The sequence below is a fragment of the Pelodiscus sinensis genome, chromosome 2, assembly GCF_052426305.1.
Source record: "Pelodiscus sinensis isolate ZL-2025 chromosome 2, ASM5242630v1, whole genome shotgun sequence".
Taxonomy (NCBI): Eukaryota; Metazoa; Chordata; order Testudines; family Trionychidae; genus Pelodiscus; species Pelodiscus sinensis.
Window position 1 is genome coordinate 83547730 of NC_143053.1, and position 16881 is coordinate 83564610.

General features: G+C 41.2%; 1 protein-coding gene across 1 annotated transcript in view; it reads right to left on the reverse strand.

Moving 5' to 3' along the window:
• Window positions 1-1493: 1493 nt before the first annotated feature.
• Window positions 1494-16881, reverse strand: part of DLGAP1 (DLG associated protein 1) — a 589565-nt gene continuing 574177 nt past the window's right edge. Inside the window, exons 11-13 of the mRNA XM_075920931.2 lie at window positions 12967-13058; window positions 8390-8542; window positions 1494-5145 (exon numbers count right to left, since the gene is read on the reverse strand). Coding sequence (XP_075777046.2) covers window positions 4936-5145; window positions 8390-8542; window positions 12967-13058 — 455 coding nt within the window. The 3' untranslated portion in view covers window positions 1494-4935. The remainder of the gene's footprint in view (window positions 5146-8389; window positions 8543-12966; window positions 13059-16881) is intronic.

Consider the following 16881-nt stretch of genomic DNA (forward strand, 5'->3'; position numbering starts at 1 on the left):
CTGGAAAACATATTGAAAATATCTGCTATTTGGTACGTTCTGGTCCATTTTGAATGAAAAAAAAAATCTACTTCAAAAGGATTTTTAATGAACCCTAGGGATATCACCTCTAGTACAGACAGTTTAGTTGTATCCAGAAAGGACTGAATTCTGCAAAGAACGGGAAATTCTCTCTGGCTACGTCTACACTGTGGCAGTTTTTCAGAAGAGGAAATGTAAATGGAGCGCTCATTTGCAAATTTGCAAATCTTGTGCTCTCATTTGTATACTCTCTTCTGATCCTTTTTGCGGAAGAGGTTTTTGTGATAAAAAGCCCTGTATAGACGGGGCCATTTGTCAGAAAACCCCCGTTTTGTATAAGATCCCTTCTTCCTCAAAAAATGAGGTTTACAGGTTTACAGTGTTATTTTGAAATAACTTAGTCCGTGTCTACACACTAGGCAGTTATTTTGAAATAATGTTGACATACTGTCAAGATGGATGACTTCTTACTCTGACTCCTGCTGTAACCCTCATTGTATGAAGAGTAAGGGATGTCGGAAGAAAAGTGCTCTGTTTTGAAATAAGTGCTGTGTAGATGCTCCCGATATCAAAATAAGCTACACAATTGATGTAGCTCATTTTGTGTGGCTTATTTCGAGTTAAGCCCTGCTGTGTAGACACACCCATACAGAACACATGAGGTTAGCAAGTTAATACTGAGTGCGGGTGACAAATTTAAATGTAATTGGCTTAGCTAATATAAGGTATGGTAAATTGTGAGATACAGGTAAAATAATTACCCTCAATATACTGACTCCACATCCTGATTTATTTTAAAATGTTGGCATTCAGTTGTATTGTTATGAAATAGAGATGATAGGGTTACAGTTCAGATGGGCATTGCTTTAAGATGTATAGAATGTCTTTGTCACATATACTGGACAAAATTCATTCTGGTGTACAGATTCCACTGAAAGGAATTCAGCTGTACTTGCTTATTCCAATTTGTCTCACCACAGTTTAGCCACAAGTGAAGGTATTTACAACATGAAGGAACCCAGTGTGGTGAAAAATGAACATATGGCTTGCCCTCATTTCAGTGAATGCAATAGTAGAACTTCTGTCATCTTCATGGGGCTTAACCCCTTGTAGCTTTGCCTTTAAAATATTTCTAAAGAGCCAGGCCTTGATCCTGGTAACACTTACGTTAGTGAGTAACTTAATATAAATATTTCCAGTGAGCTCATTGGGACTCTTCATGTGAATTGAGTTGCCCATGCAAAGTCTTTGTAGGATCAGCATCTAAATCTGCAAATAGTTAACAGTAGCATTCTGGTGGTTATGCGTAATGCGTTTATACTTGACCACATCAAATAAATCATTTTTACAGTTGTGGGATTGTGAATTTGCATTGAAAACACACAGCTCTTACAAGCAGTGCATTAATTATTTTATTAATTTGTTTTTTTACATTGTGGGAAACGTTCGACTATTTACATTTTTCTGTCCACACACAAACTAGATAGATAATCCTATGAAAACCCAATTCATAAAGCCATAAAAATGCTCTCCATCCCTCCATCTAAAGGCTTTCAATTTTGGTGCCTTTTCTCCAAATGAAAAACACTTTTAAAATCACATTTAGGAATGCAGGTAGGCCAGTGATTTACATTCCAGTTATTATTTAAAATATGCATTTAAACTTTTTTCTTTAAAAAAGAAACAAATTCACAAAGATAAAATTTAAATTAAAGTGATAGTGCACATCAGAACATTAAGGGTAGTACACCAATAAATAAACGTGAAGTATATTACAAATAAGTTATTTCTATTTACCTTTTCAAATATTAAAAATCTTTAATCCATTTCTTCATCACTCTTTACAAAAAGATTATGAGAATTTTATGGAAACATCTGCAAAAAATATAATAAATACTATTTTTTAAACTTCCAATGCAGGAGACAAAAACAACCTTTTTTCTTTTAAATTTTCTACCAAGGAAATAAAAAGCAACAATTTTGTACCAAGTTTACCAGAATATAGTCATTTTTAGTTTACACTTGGGTAGATTAGAATAAAAAATAAATAGTTACACAAAAATAAATGATAACGTATGTCTGTGGTGGTATGGAATGAGTCAGGTGAATAACTAATGGCCTCTGAGGGGGCAGAAGTAGTTTTCTGGCCCATATTTACCTGTTTCTAAATTGGGTGTACACTTCACATTTTGCAGTTAAAGTTAGGTAAATGTTATAATGGCCTGTCCACAGTCATTAAGAACCAGCAGACATTGAGCTAAGAATCGATTAATTTAAAATACATACCAAAATATCATATGATATACAAATATGATTCATAATGTACAAGACTAACGTCTTCCATTTTCTTTGTCTTCCATTTTTCTAGCCACTTCTCAAGCTAAGTCTTAATTCTTCTTTCAGAAAACTTCAAATCAAACTGAAATGTAGTTGTGAATGTGAATGTGAATCCTCACCTGAACGTTGCTTTGTACATCTTAGTACAAATGAGGTCCAAATAATTTGTAATACTTAATGTGCCCATTTGAGATATGACCAGAAGTGGCAGTAGGCACTATATATACTGCAAACATTGTAATCTGTCATTGCTGCTAAAAGTTAAAGGAAGTGGGTTCTTTTCAAAACTAGCAAATACACTGGTATTCAAATGCTTATAGGGCCAACCTTTCAAAGCTCCCTTAACATGAAGCACTCAGTTGGGTTACATTGGATTTCTGGTCACTCTAGTTAAAAGTCTTTTAAATATTAAATTATTAGCCCTTATCTTGTAAACCACAGCAGTAAATATTTGTGCCCTGTTTATAAAGACATAGCTCAGAGATCAATGGCTTCGAGAGGTAGCAAATTCTCAAGTGGCTTTACAATGTTTTCATGAAACTATTTGGTGGTGCCAGAACCTTTTACCACTCCTAAATTTCTTGAAGGAATTTAAATTAGCACCTGGCTATGTTACATTAAAAGAAGCTGTCTGTCATGATCTTAGATGTATATTTTTAGAAAGCCGTTACCTTTCTGATGGGAATTTAAGATTTGAGCTACACAATTAAGTCTACCACGCACTGGAATTTCCACGGCTGGAATGTTCATACTGTTTAAAGAATAAGGGCCTTTACAGCCAACTTTGATTGGATGCAAAGTCCACATTAGCTACCACTTGGTAGACTCCGCCACTGTACTATTTTCAGATTAGAGAGAAAATCTCTTCCTTTCTTGTAAGGGTCACAGCCTGCCACGTGCTATTTGGATGTCCAAGTGAGAGAAGAGATCACAGGAAGAACCAGAGGGCAGGATTCTAATTTTGAGCTCAAGAGCACTAATAACGAGGAATGATGACTATGCCAAAAGACACACAACACTCCCAAAAGGGCATGGTCTGCTGATGATGGAGGATGGCCAGGTGGGCTCAGCCAACTAATGTTGCCTTCTGCAGCATGTGCCAGCTGTTCCATTTTCAGTGACATACTCAAGATATGTCCTGGCACAGTGGTTACCGCTGCTAATGCACAGCCAAATACCTTCCTCCATCAGTCCAACATCACACAGCAAGGGCACGATTTTACCCTAAGTATCAAATAAACTGAAGACTAGGAAATGCATATTGTGTTTTCAAAAGCTAGTGTAGTGAACAAATATAGGCTCATTATATCCCACTGCTTGTGAAAAATCCTCATTTTTGAAAAACTGGGTATTTTATATTTTTAAAAAAGAGACTAAAGGAGAAACTTACTTCCAGTTATAAACCAGCTGATAGAAGCAGTCTAACCTGAAGCATACAACCAGCTGCGTATAAAACAAAATTCTTGCTTTGAAAAACATAATGGAGTCCATGTACAGTATTTCAATAACAAGGGTGGATAGGTGTGAAATCTGATAGTTTCACCAGGATTAAGACGTCAACAAAACCAAGCTTTTTTTTCTTCTTTTCTTTTTTTAAAATCAATATAATTCATACAATACAATACAATAGGAATTGACAATACAGTACCATTTATAAAATTCTTAATACTTTGACAAAAAAGTCCCTTTTTATAATATCTTCAACCATCATTTCTTCTTATCTCCTTTCTTTTTGCCCTTTTATTGCCTTTCAAAATAGATGATTTCCCTGGAAGATCGAATTTACAATCTTCTGCTGATCAGAATGTTTAGTGGTGATTGATGAAATACAAATGAGGCAGTTTGTGCAGCTGTGAGTGTGCAGGTGTCTTTTCACAGGATCTTTTCTGTACTTCACCAACTCACCTACAGGATTTACTTCTCTCTCCTTTTCCACCACAGCACAGCTATCTTTCTCCCTGCCTTGCCCTTTGTGACTTCTTAAATTCAGGTGCGATATGATTCTGTGGGTAGAATAAAGTGCGCCATCTGCTTAAAAAATAATTAGTAATAAAAAGGGAATCCGAGCCATAGCTTCTTTAATCTTTAATGAGGAAGACGGCAGAGTCCCAAAGGATCATCCTGCATTACTGAATTTCCAAAATACTCTATAGTTTTATATTGCTGTACACCAGGTAACAGACTAACTTTAGATAAACTAAAGATCATGAATGAGTTAAATGGTGTATTTACTATACAGGTGTATGTGTGTGTGTGTGTGTGTTCTGTATTTATTTCTTAAACAGAAAGAAGGGTTGCACTCTCTTACATGAGGCAAGGTGGCAGCATCAATACATGTGACAAAGCAGAATAATGACATGGGCAAACCTTTAAAAAGCAAGGGTTATTAGAGGACATCTCTTGGAGGATTGACAGCTACACCACAAAAGTGGAATTCATTGGGATCATTGGGATTATGGAGAGGGAGAGAGAGAAAGAAAGAAAGAAAGAGAAATACAAATACTTAATGGTGGTTCTGAGCAGGGACCTAGAGGAGCAGATTATACAAGAGACTTGTCTTGCCAGTGAAGTCCTCCTTCATAGCCTGGTCTGAGCTTCGGGGATGTAAATCTCAATGCTTTCAGCGCTCTCAGTGGCTGAATTCTGGCGGACAGATGCGGCTCGTTTGGCAGCCATCAGCCGTTTCCGGGCCTCTTGACGCTGTGAGCTTTCCAGAGAACGTTCCCGTATGAGTGGCACCTGACCTTTCGCTGGCTTCTTTGGCACTGGAGGAGGGACCCTTCTCTCCTGATCAAAGCAGAAGGTTAATGACATTATACAGCTTCTCAGGGAAAGCTTGGAAAAACTAGAATAGGTCAGTAGTTAGAACACACATTTTACCTAAGGTTTGTTAGTTCTTATCTGCATTTTTTTCTTCATTGAACTGGCTTTTGTATTCAAGGGTTCATAAAAATAATGTAAGTTTAAAGCAAAGGGTAGTATTGATAGCAGTGCTAGTTCTCCACAGGTACGGTGTGTATTACACGCCTGGCGCTGACAGGGCCGAAGCTCCCATAGCTAACCACTTAACTGCGGTTCCCATTGGGGAATCCAGACTCCTCGTCCTGGTGCCAGGGATTAGAAAGGAGAGCATCTTAAACAGAACTTTGTACCACTATTTTAAGCTAATACAGTTTCATAAACCTAATGTAGAAATTCTACTACGTAATTAAAAAAACCCAACTCCTATCAAACTTTCAGGGTTTGTTAATAAAATTAATTTACTATAGCAGCAATCTGTGTTACAGAAGTGAAATACACAAATGACCTTGTCCCTTACACACAGTACATACATAGCACTAAATGGGCTTACAACACTGAGATTCAACGGATATATATCACACAGTAAACGTAACGTAAACTAGAGGCTCGGAGTTAGCATACCATAGTTAAGAATAAAAAAAACATGTGCTTAGTGGTGGCCAATCTTGGTAATAGCTCAAATAATCCATACTTTTCACGTCTCACTAGAAAAATTATTAAAATTTAGCACCATGCTGAATGAGCGTTAGGAATGACAATAAACTTAAAAAACAGGTGGGAATTTAAAAAAAAAATCATCGAGAACATACACTAATCATCACTTTGGCAGCCAAAGATACATGGTTAACAAAGAGAAAATGTATATAAGGATGACGGCTTTAGAAAAAGTGCGTAGTCAGCTCTGAATTTCAGGCGACTGTAAAGTTTTTGTCAAGTCAATGTAGATGCCATTACATTCCCTTCCAGTTGTGGACATGGTTTCTGAGAGTAGGGCTTTTATTACTACAAAGATTCCATTCTAGTTTTTAGTGTGCTCTCATGTTGATCACAACAGCCTTTGTTACTTGAAGGTACCTAGTTACACATATTTACACTTTGCTTTTTCTTCTACATCTAAAGACTAATCTATACTGCTTAACAAGGGTCCAATGAGGGTGGAGGTGAGTTTGGGATAAGGGAGGAGAGAGGCAAATGCAAACAATAATTCCACAGAAAGGTTTCATCCTTTCTTTCTAAATAAGGAGATGAAGAGTTTAATTGAAAGCACAGTCAAATGAAGCAGGAACAAAGTCAGTGTAATTCTTTAAAGCACATAACCTCTACCTTCCTATTGTAAGGTTGTAAAATACATATGATCCTTTCTTCAATATGGTTTCACTTTTTTAACCCGATTGTCTTCCTTTTTTGGGGAATTCCTTGCAATGTTTTCAAGGAAAATGAAAGGGACAATTTTGGACACTGTCTTGTCTTCATGCTGGAGATTGGACACTTTCCTTGGCATTAGAAGCTAATGAAAATTGTACATTGGCATGTGCACACATGTGTATGTGAAGTTTAACAGCTTCTTCTCAAGAAAGACATATTAAAAATAACTAACCTGACTTCTATATCTTGACCTTGGAAAACAAGTATTGGCCATCCCTGATAAAACACTAAGGCTACGTCTACACTGGCCCCTTTTCCGGAAGGGGCATGTAAATTTCACCAGTCGTCGTAGGGAAATCCGCGGGGGATTTAAATATCCCCCGCGGCATTTAAAAAAAAATGTCCGCCGCTTTTTTCCGGCTTTTAAAAAAGCCGGAAAAAAGCGGTGGACATTTTTATTTAAATGCCGCGGGGGATATTTAAATCCCCCGCGGATTTCCCTACGACGACTGGTGAAATTTACATGCCCCTTCCGGAAAAGGGGCCAGTGTAGACGTAGCCTAACAGTTATTCCTCTGATGGTTTGAGATTAACCTATAATATGGAACTCCTAATTCAGGAACAAAGGACCTTATTTTTTTCTCTTGTTTGGAGGGAATAGGATGCTAACAAAAATCTATTTCAAACCTTCCTGCTGAAAGAGTTGTGGAAATTTGTTTTATTATTTGTCCAAAAGAAAATGTCACTTTTGCTTGTCAGCAACAAGATGGGTTACCCAGATGAGCGAGGGTATAGTCTTTTGTCTGTAAATGCTGCCTGTCTTGCTCCCTTGCCTTTTTGGTATACGTTATATCCCTACCTATATGTGATATTTATCAGCCTGTGCCTGAGCCTGATGAGGCTAATGGAAACTTAGCTGTAGAGTTGGCTGGCAGCAGGAGCACAACAGACTGGAAGCTCCTCTGGACATAGATCTGGCTCGAAGTGTTTTCTGTAAGGTTTCTAGCACATTCATGGGTTCTATAAAGTAATATATTATGATAACAATAGATTTGGAGACCTGTACAGGGGCTTACCCAATGTGCTGTTTGATCAGCTCATCAGCTGTCCTGATGGTGAGGATTACAAATAAGAACATGTGTCAAACCAGAATGAAAAGAGGAGTGTGGCTCATCTTTGGAATCCTGGTAAATGTCTTTATGACAATTATTGAAAACTCTGTTAAAAACATTTACCACTGCTACAAATAATTTCCGGCCTCTCTTGGGAAAATGATATTTACCAACAAAATTGACCTGATTACAAGAACTTCCATTAAAAAATACAAAAGAAAAACAAACAAAAAATGATATGGAAGATTACCGTGCAACTTTTCTGAAGTGTATTTTTAGCTCTGTATGACAGCAGTTGGTTTAGCACCGTACTTAGGATCTGGTTACCAAAGTCAGTGATGATTACAGTACTTCTCTAGTTTTCTCAGTAACAAAACCTAAAGTGTGCAAGTAAACTGAATTCTTCCTATATGCAATAATATGCACCATAAATGTGATTTATTTAAATTAAAGAATCAATATATTTGGCAGTTCCAACGGCTGATCATCTAGTATGATTCAATGTAAAGTTTAACAAAGTACTACATTCTCATTATCCAATTCACAAAGACAGATTTGGTTTTAAAATATGCCTGAAACATATTACAGATAATATCCCAGATGATTATTATGTAAACATTGCCATTACAGTGAAATTAAACTGATATGAGCGTCACTGCACATTTTCAACATCTGTACACAGAGGACTATTTAATTTGTCCAGTATTTGTGCAGGGTTTTAAATGAAGCATACAAAATCTACATTGTTCTACCTTCTTGTCATGAGGATCCATCTGTTTCCAATTATTGGCCTTTAACTGATGAAGTTCATCAAATTTCATACTAATATTTTCTATGGATAACTGGAGCATATCCCAAAACCCTGCTAAATCCTGGGAGGTCGGTCTTGGATGTGCATTAGGATTCTGTACAATAGAAGAAAAAATATTTTGGCTTTAGTATCTTTTAATGTAAAGCATTTGTACAAATATCTATGCACGGCACCAGCAAAGCACTTTACTTAGATTCAATTAATCAATGAGATACTTTGAAAAAGTTAACAGAAACAAGAAAGCACGCTCCTTATTAATATTTTTACTTATAAAGATTTAGGGCTAAATTCTGATAGGTGTGTCCCAGAAAACCTGTGCTTTCCCCTGAAGTCAGTGGCTTCAATTTGCTTTACCAACGTCCTTCTGTAACAGGAGCCACAAAGAGACATTCTTCAGCACAGCCAAGGGGTCTATCATGGATGAAATCCTGCAATGAAATCAATGGCAAGACTCCCGTTGACTTCACTAGTATCAGGATTTCATTCCATGTTTCTGCATGTGCATCTACTGATTCAACTGGGCATTAATTTACATTTGTACAGAGCTTCAAAAATATTAAGGACTATGAAAATAATACATTTTAAATAAAAATGTATGTAATACACAACTCCCTGGACAAATTATTCATGTTCCCGGCAAGAATAATCTTTGCAGAGGTAAGCATATGAGGAGTATGAATGCACACTAACTTTACTTTTGCAGGGCACTCTTTTGGGGAGAGTTATATGCTTAACCAGAATCTGCAGTTAAATTTTTTCTTCTGCCACTGGGTTGCAAGATTTTAATGCTACACATTGTTCTGGTGACATCTGTCTAAAGAATCTCTTTAAATGCGCTCAATAAGATATTGGATATACAGGCAGTCCCCGGGTTACGTACAAAATAGGGACAGTAGGTTTGTTCTTAAGTTGAATCTGTATGTAAGTCGGAACTGGCGTCAGCCACTGCTGAAACTGATCAGTTTCAACCGGCTGAATCTGGACGCCAGTTCTGACTTACATACAGATTCAACTTAAGAAACCCAGGCGTCCCCAAATCAGCCGCTGCTGAAACTGATCAGCAGCTGATTGCAGGAAGCCTGGGGCAGAGCAATTCTGCCTCGGGCTTCCTGTAGTCAGCCGCTGGTCAGTTTCAGCAGCGGCTGACTTGGGGACGCCTGGGGCAGAGAAGCTGGGGTGCTGCTGGGTTGCTCCAGTAGCGCGGCTCCTCGGCGCTACTGGAGCAACCCAGCAGCACCCCAGCTGCTCTGCCCCAGGCGTCCTGATTCAGCCGCTGCTGAAACTGACCAGCAGCGGCTGAATCAGGACGCCTGGGGCAGAGCAGCTGGGGTGCTGCTGGGTTGGTCCGGAGCGGCGCTGCGGGACCAACCCGGCAGCCCCCAGCTGCTCTACCCCATGTGTAGGCAAGAAAAGCCTGGTCTGCTGGGGGGGAGGCACTAGCTGCACCCCCCCCTCCAGCAGACCAGGGAGACGGGGGGTGGCGGGACCGCCCAAGTCCTCCACGGCTTTGCTCCGTCTCCCTGGTCTGCTGACCTGGGAGAGGCGGAGCAAAGCCGCAGAGCACGCGGGCAGCGGGACAGTCCAGGCATGCCGCGGCTGTCCCACTGCGGGTGTTCTCCGAGGCTTTGCTCCCCATCTCCCTGGTCTGCTGGTCGGGAGACGGGGAGCAAAGCCACGGAGCACGCCTGCAGCGGGACAGCTCAAGCATGCCCGGGCTGTCCCGCTGCGGGCGTGCTCCAAGGCTTTGCTCCCCGTCTCCCTGCAGACCAGGGAGACGGGGAGCAGCTTTTCTCGCCCCGGAGGACGGGGGTGGCGGACCGCGGTGCATCTGGGCGTCCCGCCGCTCCTGTCCTCCGGGGAGAGAAAAGCCCCGTTTGTAACTGCGGATCCGACATAAGTCGGATCCGCGTAACTCAGGGACTGCCTGTACGTACTGGCTTACAGTTTGATTTTTCAGAAGTGCCAAACACCTAAAATTCCACTTGAGGTAATGGGATCTATGGGTGCTAAACGCCTCTTCAAATCAGACCTGTCTCTGCAGTCTACACTTCTATGTGATAGCTGGCTCAATTGAGATTATGATTTTATGTTATATTATGTTAACACTTTATTTCTCCAGTAAAAAAATTAGGGTAATCTAGACTGCAAGCCTATTTCGGAACGCTGGACGTATCATGAAATAGCTACCCTGCATCCAAGGAACGAGTCTGCTATTTCAAAATAATTTTCAAAATAACTGATGCACTAATCCTCATTGAATGAAGAATAAGGGATGTCTCGAAATAGTGCTTTATTTCAAAATTTGGCACCACGTAGATGCCAAATTTCGAAATAGCCTATTTCGAAATAAAATTGAAAGAAGATGCAAATTGTGTATCTTATTTCAATTTTAGAGTGCAGTCTAGACATACCCTAAGTGTTGGTTATGAAACTGTGTCTCTTAAGAAACATCTTCTACTGCATGTTTCATAACATCAGAGAGAAATGATTTTAAAAGGAATCAAATTTGGGATCAAAGAAGCCACTCTTCTACTTGGAAAGGATCTACCAGTAGGTTATAACAGGATTCTAAGCTCTTGAGCACTGATATTATTGGGTAGTCGAACTGAAACAGTAACTTTAACATACACAGATACAAGAACAAAATACTTTTCTCATTCTTCATGTTAATAAGTGATGGGCTTCACCACGGAGATCAGGGGTTTCTGTTGCATCTGGCAGTTTAGGCATATTTCTAATTTAGGTCCTGATCCGCTGAAGTGGTGCTTCACCTCCCTTTGCCTTCCATGAAACCCTAAGGCCATTAACACTTCACCACAGGACTGAGGATTACAAAGTAGATTTCGATATGGAGCTTTTACAATTATATGCTTTTCATTAAGGTCCCGATTCAGCTCTCCTTGAGAGACTCCCAATAGTTTGAATGAGAACTGGGTCAATTGCTGAAAACAAATGTCACATTACATGTCACTCACTGACCCATAATGTCAACTTGGCATAGTCAGGGCTGGATTAAGGGGGGGCTAGCCGGGCAGCTGCCTGGGACGCCAAACTATGGGGGGGTGCCTTATGGCAGCTGTAAGGGGTGCTGCGCGCCCTTTAGAGCTGCAGTCCGGTGCCACGCACCCGATTGCAGCTGTAAGGTGAGCAGCATGCCAGGGGGTGGGGACACGCATGTGCCGTGCGCCCGAGGGAGGAGCCGTGCATACGTCACGTGCCCACTTCCTAGGGCACAGGATTGTCTCGAGCCGGCCCTGGCCATAGTCTAAAATGTGTTTTGGTAACAATGAAAAACAAAATAATTTTATCTGTAATTTGGAAAATAGTTCTTCTTATCTCAGCCTGATTGGATGTTGTAAGAAGAGAACTTACTAACAGGATGGTTCACAAACAGGAAGGAGAGCCATGAGTTCTGTGTTCCATTCTCTGCTCTCTCCTGAACCATTCTGAGCTTTAGAAGCCTCATGAGTAAATTGGGGATAATAGTGCTTTATCTACTCAGCAATGGTAAATCATTAAACATTTGATAACAGAGGGCTCTTTGATTTAGCAGAAAAAGGTATAAGAAGACCCAGTAGAAGTTGAAGCTAAATAAATTCAGACTAAAAATAAGAAGCAATTTGTACATGTGAGAGCAATTAGCTACTGGAATAACTCACCAAGAGTGGGGCTGGGTTCTCAATTGCTAGAAATTTTAAAATCAAGATTGGCTGTTTTTCTAAAAGATCTGCTGTAGCTGAAAGAGGAATTAATTCAGGGAAGTTCTATGGGATGTTAATACTGGAAGGTCATACTACATGATGACAGTGGTCCCTTCTGGCCTTAACATCTATGAATTAATTAAAAACATGGTTTGAAATCTTGGATAAATGAAAAATATTATCGTTTTAGGTATACAGTCTACAATGTGCTACATATTATTCAGAATAGGCATGACAAACTGATTCTGAGAAAATAAGACATTTCTTATATCTCTTTGGAGATTTGGAAGAGTTTGATTAGCTTCAATTACTCATTATTTTTCATTTTTGCGAAGTGCCATACTTCCTTGATTTAGAGGCAGATCAGCCAAAATTCCACAGTTGATATTGTTTCAAACTACACCCGTCCAACTGAAAGGAGGTAGCACTGGGAATCCCATGAGAAAGTGTGTAATTCCACAAGATTTCCAATCCAATTCTAAAGAGTCAAGAGATTCACTCAGTTTTGAATAACATATGGGTGCTTATATGAACAGAATCCAAATACTGGCAAAGCTTCCACTAAATTTCATCCAAAACCTTTTTAGTTTCTTTCTTTTTAAATAATTATGGACCTCATACTGATTTCCCACTGGGTGTATAAACTGGTGTAACTCTGTTAAGTACAAAGGATTGGAGGAAACTACATTGGTTGGAGGAATCAAGCACTTTATTAGAATAAATTGCAGATACTATAATCTAGAAAAACTTTATGCAATTTAAGGCATATTGACTCACAGAGTAAATTCTAATCTAATCTATAACAAACATTACATACCAGATTTTCTTCACACAGTTCTCTGAACTGGTAAAATTTCTGGGCCATAAGAAGCTGGGCACTGCCCACTGCAGTTCGAATTTTCCCTAGAACTGACAGGAAAGCAAACGTAAGTCAGCAATGGTAAATACTATGCCTTTCTGCAGCGATTGAACCAAATGCCCCAGTGAGGAAGTTACGAAGTAGACACATCAGTCATTGTTATGAATGTTACCTCTGACTCATGCATTCTAGAGCAGCTGATAACAGTAAGTCTAGGTGGTCATTAAAAAAAATTTGCCAGACTAGTTACACAAAAAAAGCGCTTTTGTTGGTTTAGCTTATACTGGATCCCGAAATGAAAACAGTGGTGTACAGCAGGGGTGAGCAATAAGCGGCCCGCTGGTTGGAGGTGATTCACCAAGGTTAGTCCCTGGCGGGCTGCCAGTGCTTCTTGCAGCTCCCGTTGCCTGTGGGTGGCTTTTCGCAGCTGCAGGAAGCAGTATCTCAGTCCAATCCACTTTCCACAGCTCCTGTGGCCAATGGGAGCTGTAAGCGGCCATACCTGCTTCTGCTACGTGGCTATAGGTCAAGTATTGGCTCTTGTGACCAGCCTGGGAGCAGAGAGGTGTAGAGTGAAAGGTCTCTGAGCTCCTGAAGCTTATGTTGGTCAGTTCTGGTCTGTGTTATTTGGTGAGTGTTTTGTTTGAATTAATAAACTGGTCAAACACACTTCTGTGCTGGTACAACCACTTCAACACTATAGCTTTTGCTGATATAGAACTGTTGTGAAAAATCACCCTCTTTGCTGTCCCTGTTACACCTGCCAAAGTTCCTAGTGAAGACCTGGCCTCAGATGCAGAAAGGTTATGAGCTTTCCAAAAGTGTTGCAAATGTGGAACTACTCATGTACCATATTGGGGAAATATAGCCTCTACCAATACCTCTGCTCCTTCCCTGTGGAACACAGGGCCCAGTTCTTAGGTCTGGCTAACTACTAGCTGGTGTTGGTCCCAGGAAGAGGACCTCCAATCTGATCCTAGGGACAGCAGGAGGCTTTTGGAGTCACCACTGCAACTTTTGCTGCTCTCAGTTGTTCCCAGCCACTGATGGCCCTAACTGGCTACTTCAGTAGCCAACACTCACCAGAGCGTATGGTGCTCCAGCCATGTCATGTTTCCCCCAGTTGCATCCACTACACTGGTTCCCTGAGGAAGTTAGCAAAGGGACACTTTGGCAACTTTGCACTTCTTGGTGATTTTCCCACACTGGTCTGGTTTTGTGGTCTCTTTGTCCCATCACAGTGGCACAATGAGTTATAGTAGACTGGAGACTCTGGCCTATATTATTTGGTTTTACAATAGTCTGGATGGACTTAAGTTAGTGAAAGAAATGAAAAAAAATCTACATTGATTCAAACCATTATTACCGTAATAGCAATGCTTGCAGGACAACAAAGATAGGGCCCCATTGTACTAAGCAGTATATAAGCAAACACAGAGACAGTCTCTGAAGAGTTTAGGGTATGTCTACACTACCCTGCTAGTTCGAACTAGCGGGGGTAATGTAGTCATCTGCACTTGCAAATGAAGCCCGGGATTTGAATTTCCCGGGCTTCATTTGCATGAAGCCGGCCGGTGCCATTTTTAAATGCCGGCTAGTTCGGACTCCGTGCCGCGCGGCTACACGCGGCACGGACTAGCTAATTCGGATTAGGCTTCTAATCCGAACTAGCTGTACGCCTCGTGGAATGAGGTGTACAGCTAGTTTGGATTAGAAGCCTAATTCGAACTAGCTAGTCCGTGCCACGTGTAACCGCGCGGCACGGGGTCCAAACTAGCCGGCATTTAAAAATGGCGTTGGCCAGCTTCATGCAAATGAAGCCTGGGAAATTCAAATCCCGGGCTTCATTTGCAACTGCGGATGACTACATTACCCCCGCTAGTTCGAACTAGCGGGGTAGTGTAGACATACCCTTATAGTCTTACACAAAACAGAGTGTGAAGTGAAGAATGGAGAATATAGGGTATTCAGGTGTCCGGTTTTGAACCGGACAGTCCACAGTATTTGAGCTTTCTGTTAGGGAAACAAATTGAGAAAATTTAATGAGAAAATAGAAATGTCCAGTATTTTCTAAATAAGATGTAATGTAGATTGTAATGTAATGTCAAGGGTGTCCAGTATTTTTGTTGAGTCCATCTGTCAACCCTACGGGTATGTCTACACTAGCCCCCTAGTTCGAACTAGGGAGGCTAATGAGGGGGACAAAAATTGCAAATGAAGTGCGGGATTTAAATATCTTGTGCTTCATTAGCATGTTTCCGGGCGGTCGCCATTTTTGGAAATTGACTAACCCGGAATAACTGCCCGTGTCTACACGTGGCAGTAAAACGGGAGTTCGAAGTAAAGCCCTTAATTCGAATTAGCTGTTAAACCTCATTCCAGGAGGAATAACAGCTAATTCGAGTTAGGGCTTTACTTGGAACTCCCGTTTCACTGCCGCGTGTAGATGCGGGCAGTTATTCCGGGCTAGTCAATTTCCATAATGGCGACTGCCCGGGAACATGCTAATGAAGTGCGGGATATTTAAATCCCGCGCTTCATTTGCAATTTTGGTCGCCCTCATTAACCTCCCTAGTTCGAACTAGGGGGCTAGTGTAGACATACCCTAGGAGAAGAACAGAGGCACAGATGGATGACTTGCTCAAGTCACCTGGCAGTTCAGTGGCAGAACCCTTAACTGATGTCACTTCTCCTGACTTCCAAGTCGGTGCCCTGTCTATGGACCACGTTAAACCCCAATAAATTCAAACACAGTGTTGAGGAGAGCTCAGTGGTACAAATGCCTTCCACACTCAATCCTCTCAGCACAGTGCCGACTTTATAGTATCCTACTAGAGCACTACCACAAAATCACTGTAAACTGAAGAACCCTTCATAGTATTCACAAATGCACAGAACAACCAAGCAAGTAGGGAGAAAACTAAATTAAGAACTGAAGTAGGTTTAATTGAAGCTAGGTATACAATCACAGTTTCGTGTTTTACCTTTTTAAGGCTGGCTAACATACTAAGGATGTTAAAATGCAGTTAATTGACTAGTCAACTAGTCAATGGAATTTCCATCGACTAGTAGACTAGTTGATAGGCACTTCCACATTCCTCCTTTGAAATGTACAAGAGCCCTCTTGTACATTTCAAAGGAGGAATGTGGAACTCTGCCTACAGTCTAGGGCCAGTGGGAAGTTCTGCTGACTCCGGGATGCATGCGGGTGCCAGCTTTGAAATGCACAAGAGTCCCCAGTGGGGGTACTTGTGTATTTCAAAGCCATGGAGCCCAGGGTCAGTGGGGGACTCTCTCAGTTCCCCGTTGAACCCGAGCTCCATGCTACGCTGCATGCCGATAGGAGCCTAGGGTCAGCTCCCAAATGCCCCCAAAGTGTGGAAGGCATTTCCCCCACTGAGCTCTCCTCAACACTGTGTTTGAATTTATTGGGGTTTAGCATGGTCCGTAGACAGGGCAGGAAGTCAGGAGAAGTGGCATCAGTTCAGGGAAATGTTGTGGGGAGCCCGGGGTCAGGTGGGAGTCCCCAGCTGACCCCAGGCTCCACAACAGCTGCCCCTTTGAAATGAGTAGATGCGGTGTTTTAAAGGGGCAGCCCACCACGCAGCTGAGCCACGGACTCCCAGTTGATCCCGGGCTCCCGGTGGCATTTCCCAGGAACCTGGGATCAGCTGGGAAGTTCCCAGCTGACCCTAGGTTCCACGCAGCGCTTCCCTGGAACCTGTGGTCAGCTGGGGACTCTGCAGATAAGCTGTGCAGCGGCTGGGTTTCAAAGTACCCCTTCCTCCCCGGGGGGGATATCAACTAGTCATAAGACTATCCAATAAGCAAATGCTTATCGGATAGTTGACTAATCGACTAGTCTTTAACATC